This window comes from Mastomys coucha, unplaced genomic scaffold (assembly GCF_008632895.1).
Source record: "Mastomys coucha isolate ucsf_1 unplaced genomic scaffold, UCSF_Mcou_1 pScaffold7, whole genome shotgun sequence".
Lineage (NCBI taxonomy): Eukaryota > Metazoa > Chordata > Mammalia > Rodentia > Muridae > Mastomys > Mastomys coucha.
The window spans coordinates 93,118,399-93,134,531 of NW_022196913.1; the positions used below are offsets into that span (position 1 = coordinate 93,118,399).

General features: G+C 40.0%; 1 protein-coding gene across 5 annotated transcripts in view; it reads right to left on the minus strand.

The window, feature by feature from the left end:
* Positions 1–16,133, minus strand: part of Enpp2 (ectonucleotide pyrophosphatase/phosphodiesterase 2) — a 119,708-nt gene that overhangs the window by 63,988 nt on the left and 39,587 nt on the right. For all 5 annotated transcript variants that reach the window (XM_031358303.1, XM_031358306.1, XM_031358305.1 and 2 more), the window contains exons 3-7: positions 11,602–11,757; positions 8,026–8,151; positions 3,272–3,332; positions 890–987; positions 485–564 (exon numbers count right to left, since the gene is read on the minus strand). In XM_031358303.1, the coding sequence (XP_031214163.1) occupies positions 485–564; positions 890–987; positions 3,272–3,332; positions 8,026–8,151; positions 11,602–11,757 (521 nt within the window). The remainder of the gene's footprint in view (positions 1–484; positions 565–889; positions 988–3,271; positions 3,333–8,025; positions 8,152–11,601; positions 11,758–16,133) is intronic.

Genomic DNA, 16,133 nt, shown 5'->3' on the forward strand with positions numbered 1-16,133 from the left:
TTAAATTCCCCTTCAGGTCATCCAGCTACATCAGCTAGTAAAAGCCTGCACCTTCAGGCCTAAAAGTCTGAGTTTCATCCCAGAACCCATGTGGAGAAAGGATAAAATTGACTCCCCAAGTTGTTCCCTGACTTACACATGTACATGCGCACACACACTCCAAACAAATACATTTAACCAACACAAGCCAAACTCTATATTTTTAAGTGACTTTTTTCTTTTGTTTCCATCTTTGTTTTTGTTTTCTTTAGGAGAGAGAAAGATCATGAAGTTGGGGAGTAGGAAATGGGGAATGATATGGGAAGAGTCAGAAGACAAGAAAGGATACAAGAAAAATATGCTGTGTGAGATTTCCAAATCACATATTAAAAATGATTTTTTAATTAAAGCATGTTCTATATTTAAAAAATTAACCCCTGCCTTCAAGTCATTCCAGAGTTAAATTAGACCTTGGGAGATATATTACTTGAAGACAAATACTTACAGTGGCCAGCGTATACAGATTAGGGAAGGTTTTTGTGGGATACACAGGCCTCATGTAGGGAGCATGGGTGCCACAGGACCCTGGAAATAGAAAATGAGTTATCAGGACAGGAAAACCACCCAGAACCACTTCATGTATAAAATTCATTTTCTCAACTATGGAAAACACATTACTTGCTTTTTTATTTCCAATGATGGAATGAAAATTATTAAGGAAAAAGAGGAGGAGGAAGAAGAAGGGAAGGAATGAAGGAACAAAAGAAGGGAGGGAGGGAAAGGAGGAAGGCAGAGGGAAGGAAGGGACAGACAGACAGGAAGGCAGACAGACAGTGTCTCTACACTCTGGAAGCCTATAGCGGAGCAATGACTACCCTGGATCAGAACATGGAGTGAGGAAATGACTTACGCAGTTTCTCAATGTTGGGCATGACCTTGCTGCCTTTCTTCATGTATGATGCGCGGAACCCATCCACAGAGAAGATGATTAATGGAGGGCGGACAAACCTTAAACCATAACAGGGTGAGTCTCAGAGAAACTGTTGCCACAGGCATTCCACAGTATCTAGTCACATTCAAAGACTAGGACCAATCAATATTAGAAAGACACAAGAAGGGCCGAGCAGTGGTGGCACACGCCTTTAATCCCAGCACTTGGGAGGCAGAGGCAGGCAGATTTCTGAGTTGGTGGTCAGCCTGGTCTACAGAGTGAGTTCCAGGACAGCCAAGGCTATACAGAGAAACCCTGTCTCAAAAAACTAAAAATAAAAAAATAAAAAAAGAAGAAGAAGAAGAAAGAAAGAAAGACACAAGAAGGGAGAACGAGCCTGGGCTCCCAACAACATAGCGTGAGGCATAGAGTGAGTTCAGAGTTACATGGGCAAAGTTACTATAGCCAGGAGAAAGTAGTTGACTCTGCTTTTGTTTCCTACCTTACAAGCAATGGTCTTTGGCAATAGTTTAAATAAATAAATAAATAAATAAATAAATAAATAAATAAATAAATAAATACAGCAGCAGCTGCCAAAAGTATGTCTTTTATATAATTTTGAACCTGGAAAGTTCTTATCTCCTTTTTAAAACTCAGTTCAAAGTTTCCTTTTCTATGTTAGTTGCCCATGCTTCCGAATTCCTTCATGATATTGAGATATACCTACCTCCTTTGTATTCATATATACATTATTGCATATCCTGTTTTTTTAGTTATCTGTTAATGGCTTCCCTTCTAGAGTTTCCCACTGTCCAGGAACTATCTATATAGACTGCCTTCGAATTCATTATCCTCCTGCCTCAGCCTCAGTGCTGGGATTATAGGCATGTGCCACCAAGTCCAATTTTAGTAAATACTTCTCAGATGTATTAGTAAATTGATGAATACGTGACTGAGGTGAGATTAACAACAGTTGCATGCTTTCCACTAGACCCACGCACCATAAAAGTACTCCTTCAAGTTTATTATAAAGTTGTTTCCAAGGTGACTTAAATTATCAAGAATTTTTAAAAGTCTATCGGCAAAGGACTCACTGATCCAGGCCTAAAAAAATGGCTTTGTTTAAGTCAGGAAGCCTTGCCCCAGGTGGGCCAGCAGTTTGTGGCAAGGCAAGGTCTAAGACAGCCAGCTACTGGCTGGGAGGAGGTCACAGGACTTTAGCATTCTTAGGGTATAGTTGGTCATTCTTAAGAGAATAGTGAATAATATACAGAGTTCTTCCTAATAACTTGAAGTTAAGTGAGCAACTCTTAGCTTGTATCTATTAGAAGTCAAGTTACAAGAAAAACATATTATAAGGGGGTCCTACATAAACAGTCAGAAATTGTTTCATCTCACTCCACATATCCAAAATGTTGAGATGTCTACTTCTCCTTCCTTTTATGCCTAATTATGATTCTTAAGAGGAGGGAAAAATAAAGATATCTAAACACTTAAATTCTGCATCCCAGGCTGGATTATATACATACATAAATATTTAAAGACTAAATACTTTATGAAAAATATTTGTTGAGGATATATTTTCTGCCAAGCATTGTAAAGGCCCATGGAGTCTCACTTTCCTGGAAGGCATAGGTGTCACTCAGTGTGGCTGTTGCCTTGTAAGTCAGCTCCTCAGCAGAGAAGCGGGTTTTTGCCAGCTCTGGTGGAAGCTACCTTCTTGGATAACAACTTTAGAAGTTCTAGTGTCTCCTTCTTCCCTTGCCTTCCCTCATACATGAACGAAGGCAAGAACAGAACTCGGGGGAAATACTGTAGGGGAGGCGCAGTGGTAGGGCAGAGAACGGCGGCAGGAAATGCATCCTCTGGAGATCGGCAGATGCACTCTGGTGGGCTACAGCAGACACTGAGACTCCAGCAAGCACAGTAGCGATAGGAAAAAGACCATCAAAGCTGCAAGATAAGACTGGCCACATGGCTCAGCAACTGACTTGCTTGCCTGCAAACCTGCCAATCTGAGTTGGATCCCCGGAAGCCACGTAAAGGCTGAAAGAGAGAATCAACTCCATACAGTTGTCCTCTGACCTCCACACACATGCTATAGTGTGAGTGGTGGCATACACACTACACACACACACACTACACACACACACACACACGCGCACACACACACACATACACACAATATCACATAATTGAGTTTTATTTTATTTTTTAAAACCCTTGAGATAGCCTGACTGGCAACATATTTCTAAGAACTCACACAAGATTATGTGGAGAAGGGCATTTCCCTCTTAAAATGTTTGGCTTATTGAGGGATGTGAAATACTTCATAATATCCATGAGACAAAATACACTTACCCTGCAGGGCATTCAGGAACTCTTATTTCTTCACAGTCATCATCTACCCAATGTGATTCTCCTACAAGAAAAAGAAAAAAAAAAAAAAAACGGGGCCATTTATCGTGAGTCTATTTATAGGCGCCGCCCAGAGAGTAAGAGTGCAATGCCAAATTCTGTGTCTTCTTTGGTCCTTGTTTATGGGACAGCATCTAAAAAGAAATTCTGAAATGAAGTCTAGTGTCTGCTCTGGCTTTTAAAGTACACCCATACATGGTGGGAAAGCTAAGATTTAATAACCTCAAATGGTGTTTATTTCAGCTTTCAGCTCCTAAACGGTTTGTAGATTTAAAAAGAAAAAGAAAAAAAAAACTGTGGCGTCAGTGGACAAGATTTCATGTTTGTTTCCTTCCAAAAATAAACTATTTGGTCATTAGATGGAACATTCTCTCCCCTGCCACTAAAGATCTCACAGCCATAGAAAGCATGACACAACTTCCCTTCTGGTAGAGAAAGGGTTTATGCTATTATAATAATATCCAAGGATAACAGATAAAACATTACAAGAGTGACTTTTCTGATGAGTATGTATATAGTCTTTGATTTACAAATCAAAACCCAAGCTGTCTTTCCCTCTTACCTTGCATCAAGATGTGAGAACATAAGTCCTGCATGTCTGGAGGCCACGGGTCTATGTCAGGTGTCTTTCTCTGTCATTTATCTATGGTGGTTTGAATAGGTTTGGCCTCCATAGACTCATGTGTTTGAATGCTTAGCCCATAGGGAGTGGCACTATGAGGAGGTGTGGACTTGTTGGAGGAAGTATGTCACTGTGGGGGCTGGCTTTAAGATCTCCCATGCTCAAGCTATGTCTAATATGGCCCACAATCTCCTCCTGGCTGTCTGCAGATAAAGATGTAGAGAACTCTTGGCTTCTCCAGCACCAGGTCTGCCTTCATGCTGCCATGTTTCGTGCCATGATGATAATGGACTAAACTTCTGATAATGTAAGCCAGCTCCAACTAAATGTTTTTCTTTACAAGAACTGCCTTGGTCATGATGTCTCTTTATAGCAATAAAACCTTAACTAAGACACTATCCATCTGATTCTCTGAGACAAGGTCTTTCAATGAACCTGAAGTTTGTGCATTGGCTAGACTCCAGTGAGACTCCAGGATCTAACTGTCTTCATCTATCTCCTTGCCATCTTCTTACATGGATTCTAGGGGACCTGAATTCAAATTCTCATATTTTCACTGACCCATTATTTCCTCAGCCCAATGTCAATATTATATTAGGGTTCTGCTGTGGTTTATACCCAGAAATCCAGGAACTACACTATCCATCTCTAATGTGGCAGTGCTTAAAGTGGCAGAATCTTTAAGAGGTGGAGTCTAGTGGAAAGAAAGGAGGTTGTGGGAGCATCATTCTCACAAGGAATTGAGGCATGTCTCTTGGGACTTCATTGGATCCCACAAGAATGAAACATCTTCCTTTCTTGTGATAGAATCTGCCTTGTTACATTGTAGCCCAATAGGCATCATTAGAGGTCAAACAGAAGGGCCTTCCAATAGGGGACTTTTAATCTCTACACTGTGAGTGATCTTATCCATAAAAAGGCCCAGCCTCTGTTGTTTTAGGAAAGCAATGTAAAAGATACAGAGATGCTATTCTTTGGGGAAAAAATTATCCATAAGAATTTACCTTAAGTTTCTCAAAGACAGACAAAAATTACATATTGAACAGATATAAAAATTATGACCAATATCCCACAGAAAGTTCTTCCATATAAAGAACACTGGAAGTCTTCCATGGCCCAGAACCATTTAACTATTGGATGACCGGGCAGGCTAGGAAATAAACTAAATTAGCTTTAGCAAGCACAAGTAACCTAGGGCAGCCACAAGAGACTCACTAAAGTATTGAAATAAGAATTCAAACCACCAAAAATGGACCTTAACCTGTCACCATTCGATGATGAATGATTTCCAGGGCATTTCTCCTTGAAGCCTTTGTACTTTCCTGTTATATTTACTGTATAAAGATTAAAAGAAAAGGAGAAATAAATTCTTGATGAATTTCAAAATAAAAGTGTAACTCTTAGAGTAGAGGAAGCTTCCCAGTGCAATAGCAGGAAAGGCAGTTTCGGATCCACTTACACCTTACCAAACCAACTTCTAAATCTCTTCTTTCTTTCTTTTAAAAATAATTTCTTTATTTTTAGTTTCATGTGCATGAGTGTTTCGCCTGCATGAATGTCTGCGTGAGGGTGTTGGAACTAGAGCTCTGGGAACTGGAGTTACAAAGAGTTGTGAAGTGCCATGTGGTTGCTGGGAATTGAACCCAGGTCCTCTCGAAGGACAGCCGCTGCTCTTAACCCCTAAGCCATCTCTCCAAACACACACCATTTATTTCTTAAGTAGGGGTTTAATCTAGGGTCTTTCGCATGCTATCTCCCTGGCCATTACCTGAAGTCATTTAACAGAAATGCTTTATAAACATTCTCTGCCAGGAAAAAGACTAAATGGAGGAAATAAGAGATGATGCAACCTATAGATTAAAAACCATGATTTTTTTGCTTAAACACCTCTAAGTGTCTGATGTGGTTCCTGAAACGCTTTCGTATCAGTTGTGTAGCTTTTATATTTTGTGGAGACCACAGACCATTAATATCATAAAAGCATTGTATTCTACCATCAACACACATACATGTGCATACTGTACAAGTAAAGCTTTGGGTGTAACTGGATCTGTTGATGTGTTAGTGTCTTCACTAGCAAGCACACCAAGTCCTGGGCTGCTGCTGGGGTCTTGGCAAACTTACATGCACTGGGAACAAAATCACACTCCAGTGCTTCAAATGACTCTGTGATTTACCCTTCCCCGCAGAGTCTCTTTCACTGCTGCTATGATAAAATAGCCTGAAAACAACATCTCCGAGGAGAAAAGGTTTATTTCAGCTCATGGATCAAGGCATAGTCCACCGTGGAAGGGAAGGAAGGCAACAGGGGTTTGGAGCAGCCTGTCTCACCTTGTTCACAATTAGAAAGCACAGAGCCAAATACTGCATGCTAGTACTCAGCTCCACTGTATACAATCCAAGGAATGTATCAGCCCACAGTGAAGATGCGTCTTCCCGGTTAAACGCTACTACTACCGTGTCTAGATCTCAAGGAACATTGTGGAAGGAGGTGTGGAAAGAATACAAGAATACACAAGATAGGGAGAAGAGCTGTAAAATGTTGTCCTCTGAGCATGGCATAGCCAGTGCAATCATAGGCCCCATGAGGCTGCAGTTGCCTGCAATGGGTCTGTGCAAGACTGGGGTTGGCAACAGCTAAGTATCAGCCTAAGAGTGACCAACTGGCTGCTGCAAAATTCTAGGGGAGGGGCAGGTAAACCTAAGTCATAGACTTAGACATGGTTTTATTTGGTAGGACTCAAAACAAAACATATTGATGTAAATGTGGGAAATGTTCTTCCAGGGAGGGGAGAATAGGAGTAGAAGGGAGGTGAAAATGAGTGAAAGATGGCAGAAAACAGCACTGTATATGGTGCATGAAACTATCAACAAATTCTACACATGTTATTTTAAGGGGGCTGGAGAGATGACTCAGTGGTTAAGGGCACTGGCTGCTCTTCCAGATGTCCCGATTTCAATTCCCAGCACTACATGGTGACTCATAACCAGTTATAATGTAACCTGATACCCTCTTCTGGCATGCAGGTGTACATGCAGATAGAGTATTCATATATATAAAATAAATAAATAAATCTTAAAACAAACAAAAAAAAAGAATATGTGTCTTGTGGGCTTATACTATTCTTGCAGAGGACCAGGGCTCTGTTTCTAGCACTTACATGGTAACTTACAGCCACCCATAACTCCAATCCTAGGAGATCTGACACCCTCTGCTGACCTCCATGGTAACCAGGCATGCATGTGGCTCCCATACATGCATTCAGGCAAGCCTCTCATATACATAAAATGAAATTTAAAAATCTAAATTCTATGTTTGAGACTATGGGACTTTCCACATCAATTAATGCAATCGGGGGATCACATTAATTCTGCCCACAAGCATTTAAAGAGACCCTTCTCCTGGGTGATTCTGAACCATGTTAGGTTAGCCATCGTACAAGCCAAGGCAAGACTCACCCACGACAGCTTGCACTGCCAATCCCAACCCCAAATCCCTGGCCTTCACACATGGTTTTTCCAATAGAGCATTTTCTCAATACACTTCATGGACCAAATGCCGGGCTCTGGTGCTAAGAAACCTGATATTAACCAAAACAGAACACTTAGAAGCATCTTAATTATTGACCTAATTTTAAAATGTTGATGTGCTTTTTGTTGCTTCTAATCATTGAAATTCAGAAGGTGGCAACTAAGAAAGAATATTAAAAAGATTAAAAAGTATAATTCAGAGGATGGAGGAATGGGCTCAGTGGTTAAGAACGCTTGTTGCTCTTTCAGAAGACTCAAGTTTAGTTCCAGCACCTACATGGTAGCTTATAACCATCTGTGAATCTCGTTGCAGACAATCTGATGCCCTCTACTGACATTCACAGGCACTGCACACACATGATGCATATATATGCATACAGGTGAAACACACACACACACATAAAAGAAGTAAATAAAAAAAAAAAAAAACTACAATTCTTTCTGACCTCCAAATTTCAACACCCAAGGTGTTAAAGGCAGAGAATTGAGGATGCTCAGTGCACGCCCAGTGTTTCAAGTCTCAAGGCGGTCTAAAAGCAGGTACCTTTGCAGACCACTTGGTAGTTGGTGCAACAGTCTCCCCGGGACAAGCAGTCCTCTGAGCAGTGACAGGCGTTTTCCTCATTTCGGACTTCCCCACATCTGTCTTTGGTGCACTCCCAGCCTCGAGCTGAAATCAACACAAGGAAATGTTCTTGCTGCCACGCACAAACCAAATGAAAGAGGCCACAGTTGCTTACAAGGGCTTCCAACAAAAAGAGCCAGAAGCCCACATCTTTGAATCTGTTTGCGAAGCTTGAGTCAGCAGCCATAGGCCAAGAAGGCATTTGGAGAACTTACAGATAGGATGAATTTCAAATTTTTCAAAGCAGAGGGGAACTTACAACACAACTGAGTTTTCATACAAAAGCAAAACCCAGAAAGTCAAACAAAGGATCCTACCCTTCAAGAATGGCCCTGAGTACCACAAAGAGAAAGAATACAGAGAAGTATTAATGGCCTCACAATCCCAACCAACCAAAAGGGCCATCTATAGAAGGCCTCCTAAAGAGGTAAACGGAGATAAAATAAAAGGAAATATCACTCTCAACTGAGTGATAGGTCAGGGTTCAGCTCTTCAAAGAAACATTCAAAAAAAAGAACCTTTTCACTTTTATCAGAGTGCTAGGGCCATATTTTTAATTGATTTTTTTAAAGAATACAAGTCTTTTTTTTTTTTTTTTTTTTTTTTTTTTTTTTTTTTTTTTTTTTTTTTTTTTTGGTTTTTTGAGACAGGGTTTCTCTGAGTAGCCCTGGCTGTCCTGGAACTCATTTGTAGACCAGGCTGGCCTCGAACTCAGAAATCCACCTGCCTCTGCCTCCCAAGTGCTGGGATTAAAGGCGTGCACCACCACCGCCGGGCAAGAATACAAGTCTTAAGGAAATTTTTTTTACAAATATTATCAGTCACTATTCTATTTCATCTCAGATGTAAGACTGTGAGATTAACCACCACATTCTAGCTGATCAATGAATACTTATTAAACTTCTTTAGAATGGTGGTGGGAATGAACTACGATTCTTGACATCAAGGACTGTGGCCTAAAGAGCTTTCATGGATTATCCATGTATTTAGTTTTCCCAATTCCTATCATTGGTCTGTCTCATTGTTTACCACCCTCTGAGTGCTAAAGGTATAGTGAAGTGCCAAACACAAAAGCTCCGTCTTCCTGAAGCGCATATCTAAGACAGAAAGACAGACCACATGCATGTAACCAACAGCCACCACCGTCATTCAGCCATAGGAAGGGAAGCAAAGGTGGGGATGGAGTAACAGAAGGTTACTGACCAATTGGTAAAGCATCAAGGAGAGCATCTCTAAACTGAAGTACACTCGGACATCTCAAGCCTTCACCTTCAAAGATGTGTACTCAGTAGAAGCAATGATAGCCTTCTTTTTTTGTTTTTGTTTTTGTTTTTGTTTGTTTGTTTGTTTTTCGAGACAGGGTTTCCTTGTGTTTCTCTGGCTGTCCTAGAACTCAGTCTGTAGACCAGGCTGGCCTCAAACTCAGAAATCTGCCTGCCTCTGCCTCCCAAGTACTGGGATTAAAGGCTTGTGCCACCACTGCCCGGCTCAATGATATTCTTCTAAAACAAGGCTGCTCCTTCATGACATTCTGCCAAGAAGAGCCCTTGCTAGGTAATTGAATAGACAGAGGTAGAACAGTCAATGAATTCCGTTCCAGTTGTTTCATGGAATGCTATGCTGCCATTTGAAAGTATGGTGTTTAAAAAGATACTGCCTCCCACATGATTGTGTATATAAGTAGTACACACGTAAATTTACATAAAATATCCAGACACCCTAAACAAAGAGAGTTTATACTGAAATCTTAGGCTTGCTTCCTGTATTGGCATAGCAGAACCTAAAGATGAAACGTTATTTTCCCCTTTCAACTTTTTATTATTTGACATTTGATTCTTCCACATTCAATACATGTTGGCTTTAGACATTGGAGAACAATGTGCTTGACAGAATGTCGTTATAGTCTGTATTAAACTAGGAAGAAGGGCGTGAGCTATATTCAAAGAGAACTAAGCTAGAATTACAGATGCATTACGTTTTGCAAAGAGTTTTCAGAGCAGAATGTTGGAAGGTTGACGTAACTTACTGGGACAAGATGCTCAAGGTAAGGGAGAAACAGAAAAGGTTCTAAAATTCTCAGTGCACATCAGACACAGATTGTAGGTTTGCACTTATGTCTTCGGGTCCAAGAGCTCTGAGGGATGCCTATCACACCCATAAACTCAATGTACAAGAGCCTCAGCTCTAAGCTTGCAGATTTACAGCTGAAGAACCTGGTAGAAGCTCCACAAGAAATCCATAACAAAAATGTGACTGCTTGCTTAGAAAACGCATTATGCACAGGCAATGGTGGCGCCTGCCTTTAATCTCAGCACTTGGGAGGCAAAGGCAGGCAGATTTCTGAGTTTGAGGCCAGCCTGGTCTACAGAATGAGTTCCAGGACAGCCAGGGCTACACAGAGAAACCCTGTCTCGGAAAAAAAAAATGTATTATGCAAAAATGTAACCTAATGAAGCCCTTATATTTTGCAGGCTGTGAGGAAAATAAGTCCCAGTTAGTAAGGTAGTTTATGTTGATTTTCAAATAAATCAGGAACTAAGGCAATAATGTCATTAAAAAGATCAGACAAGTAACAATGGTAAGTTGGGCTTTCCAAAATACCACCCATGCACATAAGTAATAATTTGTCAAGGGAGCTAAGAAATCAGTTTCCAGTGTTCAAAGCAAGGATTTGGCACCTGCAGCCCCCGGGGAATCCGGCCAGGCTGCATGGGCCTGAGCATGCGTGGTCAGAGCCTGGGGGTGCTGTACCAGTCCAGAGGAGATGGCTGCTGTTTTAGACCCAGTGTGTTTTAGATGGCCTCAGATGTACCTCAACTACTGAGCTGCCAGATTTTTCGTTTCTCTTTTGTAATGACTGTAAAAGTCTGATGCCATTTTTAAGAAATACATCAGATCCTGCAAAAAAAAAAAAAAAAAAAAAAAAAAAAAAAAAAAAAAAAAAGCAAAGATTCTTGCCATTCTTCTTAGGTAGATCACATGAGGTTTTGCCCAGGGTCAGAGACATGGTAATGAATATGCAAGATGCTCCAAAAAGTCCTATCTAAAACTATTTGTCTTTGAAAACAGAATAAGTGTGATAACAAAATCACAAAGCTTACTTTTCCCTTGACTTGTGAGCATTCATATGTTCTAATAACCATTCCACTACAGGATAAATAAGGTCAGGAAATTTTTAGAAGAAGATTTCAGAGCTGCCCAGAGCATAAGACCCCAGATTGATTCTATTCATGGTTTCCATTTGTACAGAATACAGAGAATTAGTTTTAAACCTAGTACTTTCAGTCTATGGTACCTGCAATCGGAAAGTGCCTTCTTTGACTGGGCCCAGTGGTTGAGCAAGTTATTCATAATAAGTACATTTTTCATAAAACCATCAGTTGTTCAAGAAATGAACTAAAACCCTCTATGTGAATAGGCCAAAGCAGAAATGTATAACAGCTAGGTGTCACTGAGCCTTTTGCTAGAGGTGAGAGGCATCCGGAAGTCACATACCTGTTTTCAAACAGAGCTCATCAAAATCATGGCAGCAGCTGCTGTAGCTCTTACATAGGTTGTCACACCGACAGTCAGGAGGTCCAACCTCTTGAAGTTCAAAGCATCTACCTTTGCAGGATCCGGATGTGTTGGTCCATGGAGAGTCAGATAACACTGCCATTCAAATAAGAGGCAAAAGACAGCAGCTTAGGGACTAGCCATGTCACCAATAGAAGAGTGGCACTTAGAAGCAATTGGGGTGGAAATGCAGTAAAGCTGTGGATGAGAAGCCTGGCTTCAGTGCCTGCTCCCTGGGTACCTCAAGCATGTTGCCCAACTTACATAAACCACAGTTTCCTTATCTGTAAAATGGAAGAATCATAAAACCAATTCCAGATTGAAATAAGAACTGAAAATGAAATAACCTGTGTGAAATGTATGTCAGGATAGCATGCATATACAGAATAACAAACATAGGCTCTACTCGCGATTACGATTATTATTACTATACATATGTAATGGTGAGTGCCCCTATGGAAATAAGATTTCATTTCTTACTTTAAACTCCATACTGCTAGCTGGGCTTGGGTATGATATGCCTATGATCAAGAGCTAAGGAGAGACAAGAGGATTCAAGGCCAGCCTGGGCTGCATAGCAAGACTTTGAATGGAAAGCTATCCCCACCACCAAATGTATAAGGAAATGTGAACATGAGTGTTCAACACCAGTCTGAACACATATGATCAGAACAGAGCACTGGCCCAGTCTCTTCTAACCATAACATCCATGTCTACCTGGCATAACTGGAACAAAACTTCCACTTGGCAAAAACAAACCCCATACCACTGTTTGCATATGATAGAGTCTAAAAATCTCAAAAGCCAACCAAAGTTTAATAAATAAAAGGATGTAATATGATGAAAATTTGTCCAATTTATTATATGTGGGCACAATATGATTAAGACTTAACTGGAAGTTCTACTCATAGTAGAATCTAACTAAAAAAAAAATCAAGATATGAATTTAATAATACATATATAGAACCTACCGTCAAGAATATTCTAGGAGCTGAGGTTGATTCCTTGTCTCCTCAAAAAAAATAAAAAAAATAAAAAAATAAATAGATGCTTAAGAGATGGTTCATGATTAAGAGCACATACTGCTCTTACAGAGGACTTGTTTGATTTGGACCACCCATATTAGGTAATTCATAACTGACTATAAATCCAACCCCAGGAGATCTGACTCCCTTTCTGGCCTCAAGAAATACTTCATTCACATGCGCGCATGCACACGCACTCGTGGACACACATACACACACACACACACACTTGCTGCATTCACATGTACACACATACACATACACACAAATTAAAAATGGAGTCATCTTAAAGAAGAATATATTAAAGCATTATGAAAACCACAATTTTAGAAAAATCTATATAAGTCATAGGGCACCCAACTTTAAAGACAAAAATATCAATACCAGAAAAGAAAAATACTAATTCATCCTAAACCTAAATATTCAATACATTCACAGAGAAAAATAGCAATAATTCTACAAAGTTGGGAGGACAGAAAATCTTACTGAGAAATAAACATACAAAAATAGAAAGGTGTTTAAAGTAAAAAGTAATTGGTGACAAGATATAAAAGTGTGTTCTGGAGGTAAATAATTGTGGTTGGTATTAGGAAAAAAGTTCATCAATATTATGGATGAGGCGCAGGAACAAACGCAAATACATAAGAGTTTGATTTATTTAAAAACTGCATTTCAAAAAACGTCCTTTAGTTTGATATTTGCAACATTTTATGAAATCAGATTGTCTGGCCTTTCAGTTCATTGTCTTCTATTCTCCATGTATATAGGTAGATGAAATATATATCACAATATATACATATATATAAATTCCTTAGCAAATATGTTACAAATATAACATATTTGTAAATTCTACATTTAGAAAATTACTGGTTTTTGCAATGCATATGTACCACGTTTAAAATCAAGAAAGAGTAAGGTGCCCAAGAGCAGATATTAAATGATAGTTTTGGATGCACCCATGCCATTTCTTTGAATATGGAGTTCATCCCTTAGTCAATTGTCCCAGGAATCAGAGTGATCAGAGTCACCCAACCCTGGCCTTTATGGCATCAGATCAGATGACATCAAGCAAACAGATTCACTAGACCATGAGATGTGAAATGCTTTCTCACAGTTGATTCAGGGATGTTGAAATAAATACAAACCACATCAATTCAATCTTTAAAAAATATATTTGCAAAGCAATGTCTTACCTCTCCTCCACAAACCACATTTTTTGTTGTTGTTGTTGATTTTGGCCAACCTATCAACTGTACACTCTGAGCCATAAGAAACCATGGCAGACAAGAAGGAAAAATAGAAGAAAAAAAAATCTCTTGGCAAAAGGGAAAATAATGAAAAACTTGTAATTGAATGAATGTTCTTTGTTTAAGGGTAGTGCTTAGATATTAGCATTTAAACCAATGTCTAATAAATTCAAGCAGTGATCAGTGCCAATGAGCTGTGTCTGTAAGCAGGCCCAGCAGTTTTAAGAGCTGAGGCAATAAACAGACGCCTTTGTTCATCCTGCCTTGTCTTCTTCGTGGGGTCCCAGCCAGTATTTGAAACCTATGACCCATATTTGGGGTCCTCACCAAAATCTCTTCCTTGGATCTTTCTTTACCTCTGAAATACCTGAGTGCATCCTAAGCTGAGTTGTGATCATTCTTTCCATCCTAGCAAGGTGATTTTGTAAATATTTTCCCTTACAATAACAATCATTCTCTCATTCTCCCCCTGCTGTCTTTGGAAAGCATTAAATCCCACTCAACAGCTTGCCTTATGAGGTCCAATGGCCCTTCTCATCAAGATTTCCACTGAAGGCAACTGTCAGAGCTGCATCTAAACTGCAGAGATGCATCTCAGTAAAGAGGTGCAAGATCGGGCTATCAGCAGCTTTAGTGGGGATCGAGCTCCTGTGTGAACCAGGAGAAATATGGGCCAAAATTCATTCTCGGCTAACAGTGGCAAATTAAGCTGAGAATAACGGAAAGAAAAATGAAAAGATGGTCTGAGCCATGTAAGAACTTTTCTAATCTAATAATCCCAAGAAACTTGAGCTGTGTTTTCTTTGAGAGAGAGAGAGAGAGAGACAGAGAGAGACAGAGAGAGACAGAGAGAGACAGAGACAGAGAGAGACAGAGAGAGAGAGAGAGAACGCCAAACATGATGGGGCATGCCTTTAGTCCCAGCACTTAGGAGGCAGGCCAGCATGATCTACAGAGCGAGTTCCAGGACAGCCAGGGTTACTTAGTGAGACCCTATCTCAAAATAACAAAATCAGTAAACAAACAAACAAACAGCATGTTTGAATGAGAATTGCCTTGTCTTTCTAGGCTGTGTTCCATCCCACCTCCCTACAGAACAAGCTCAGCCCTGGTCATTCTACAAGTTACCCTCTGTATACTGGCTTTTTAAAAAAATCCGTGTCCTTCTCCCTACCTCCAGCCTAAGGATCTGGTTTGGGTTTTGGTTTTTCATTTTGTTTTCTTTGTGGGGAGTTTTCCTTATGATTATCCTATCCATGTGGGTGCCATGCATGTTGTGCAGATGCACATGCTGTGGCACACATGTGGAAGACAGATGAAAACTTGATGAAGTTGGCTTCTCCTTGCACCTTTACATGGGCTCCATGACCACTGGTCATTGGCTTAAGTGTAAAACGCCTTCTTCTCTGAGGTATCTCCCTAGCCCTAGACCTTGGGAAGAGCTGCCTTTTTATTAGAGCTGATCCAATGACAAAGATGGGAAGGGCCTTCCATGACATTCCCGAGATCTTCAACGTAGACCCTACTTTATTTGACCCCAATCAGAGGAGTGGCATAAACCCTTCAGTTCTGTAACTCACTGAGAAGAAGAAAGTAGCATGGTAGTGCCCTGTCGCCACCCCATAGTTCTCACTGTTGCTAAGGCAGCCATGAGAATCACAGTATAAGGACTGAAAAGGCAAGCCAGCAAAAAGTGTCCTCAAGTACTGAGTGAGACAAGAGAGCATGTGGTGGAGGCACTCGCAGGCGCTCCTATGATATTCAAGTTATAAGCTGCCTCTAAGCTACAACTTCATGAGCTGGAGAGATAGTTCAGAGGTTCAGAATACTGGCTGCTCTTCCAGGAGTCCTGAGTTCAATTCCTGGCAGAATACTGTATGCATAATAAATTAACTATTTTTAAAAAAAAAAAAACTATATTTTCACAGGATGCTATTTTGCTTTAGAGATGAAATCTGTTCTTTGAATTTAAAAAGCAAACATTATTCTATATAAATCATTTTGGAGGGACTTTGAATTTTAAAATGGATATAAACAATGCCCAGTGTTCTGTCTCACCAAAGTATAACTTCATGGTTTAACCAAATGCAAATATAAATTACAATCTTTTTCTTTCATATCTGCAATTCAGATAGGAATGGGTGAAATTATTTCAAATTGTTAAGTAAACCCCTTTTCTAGGATATTTATTTTGCTGTTC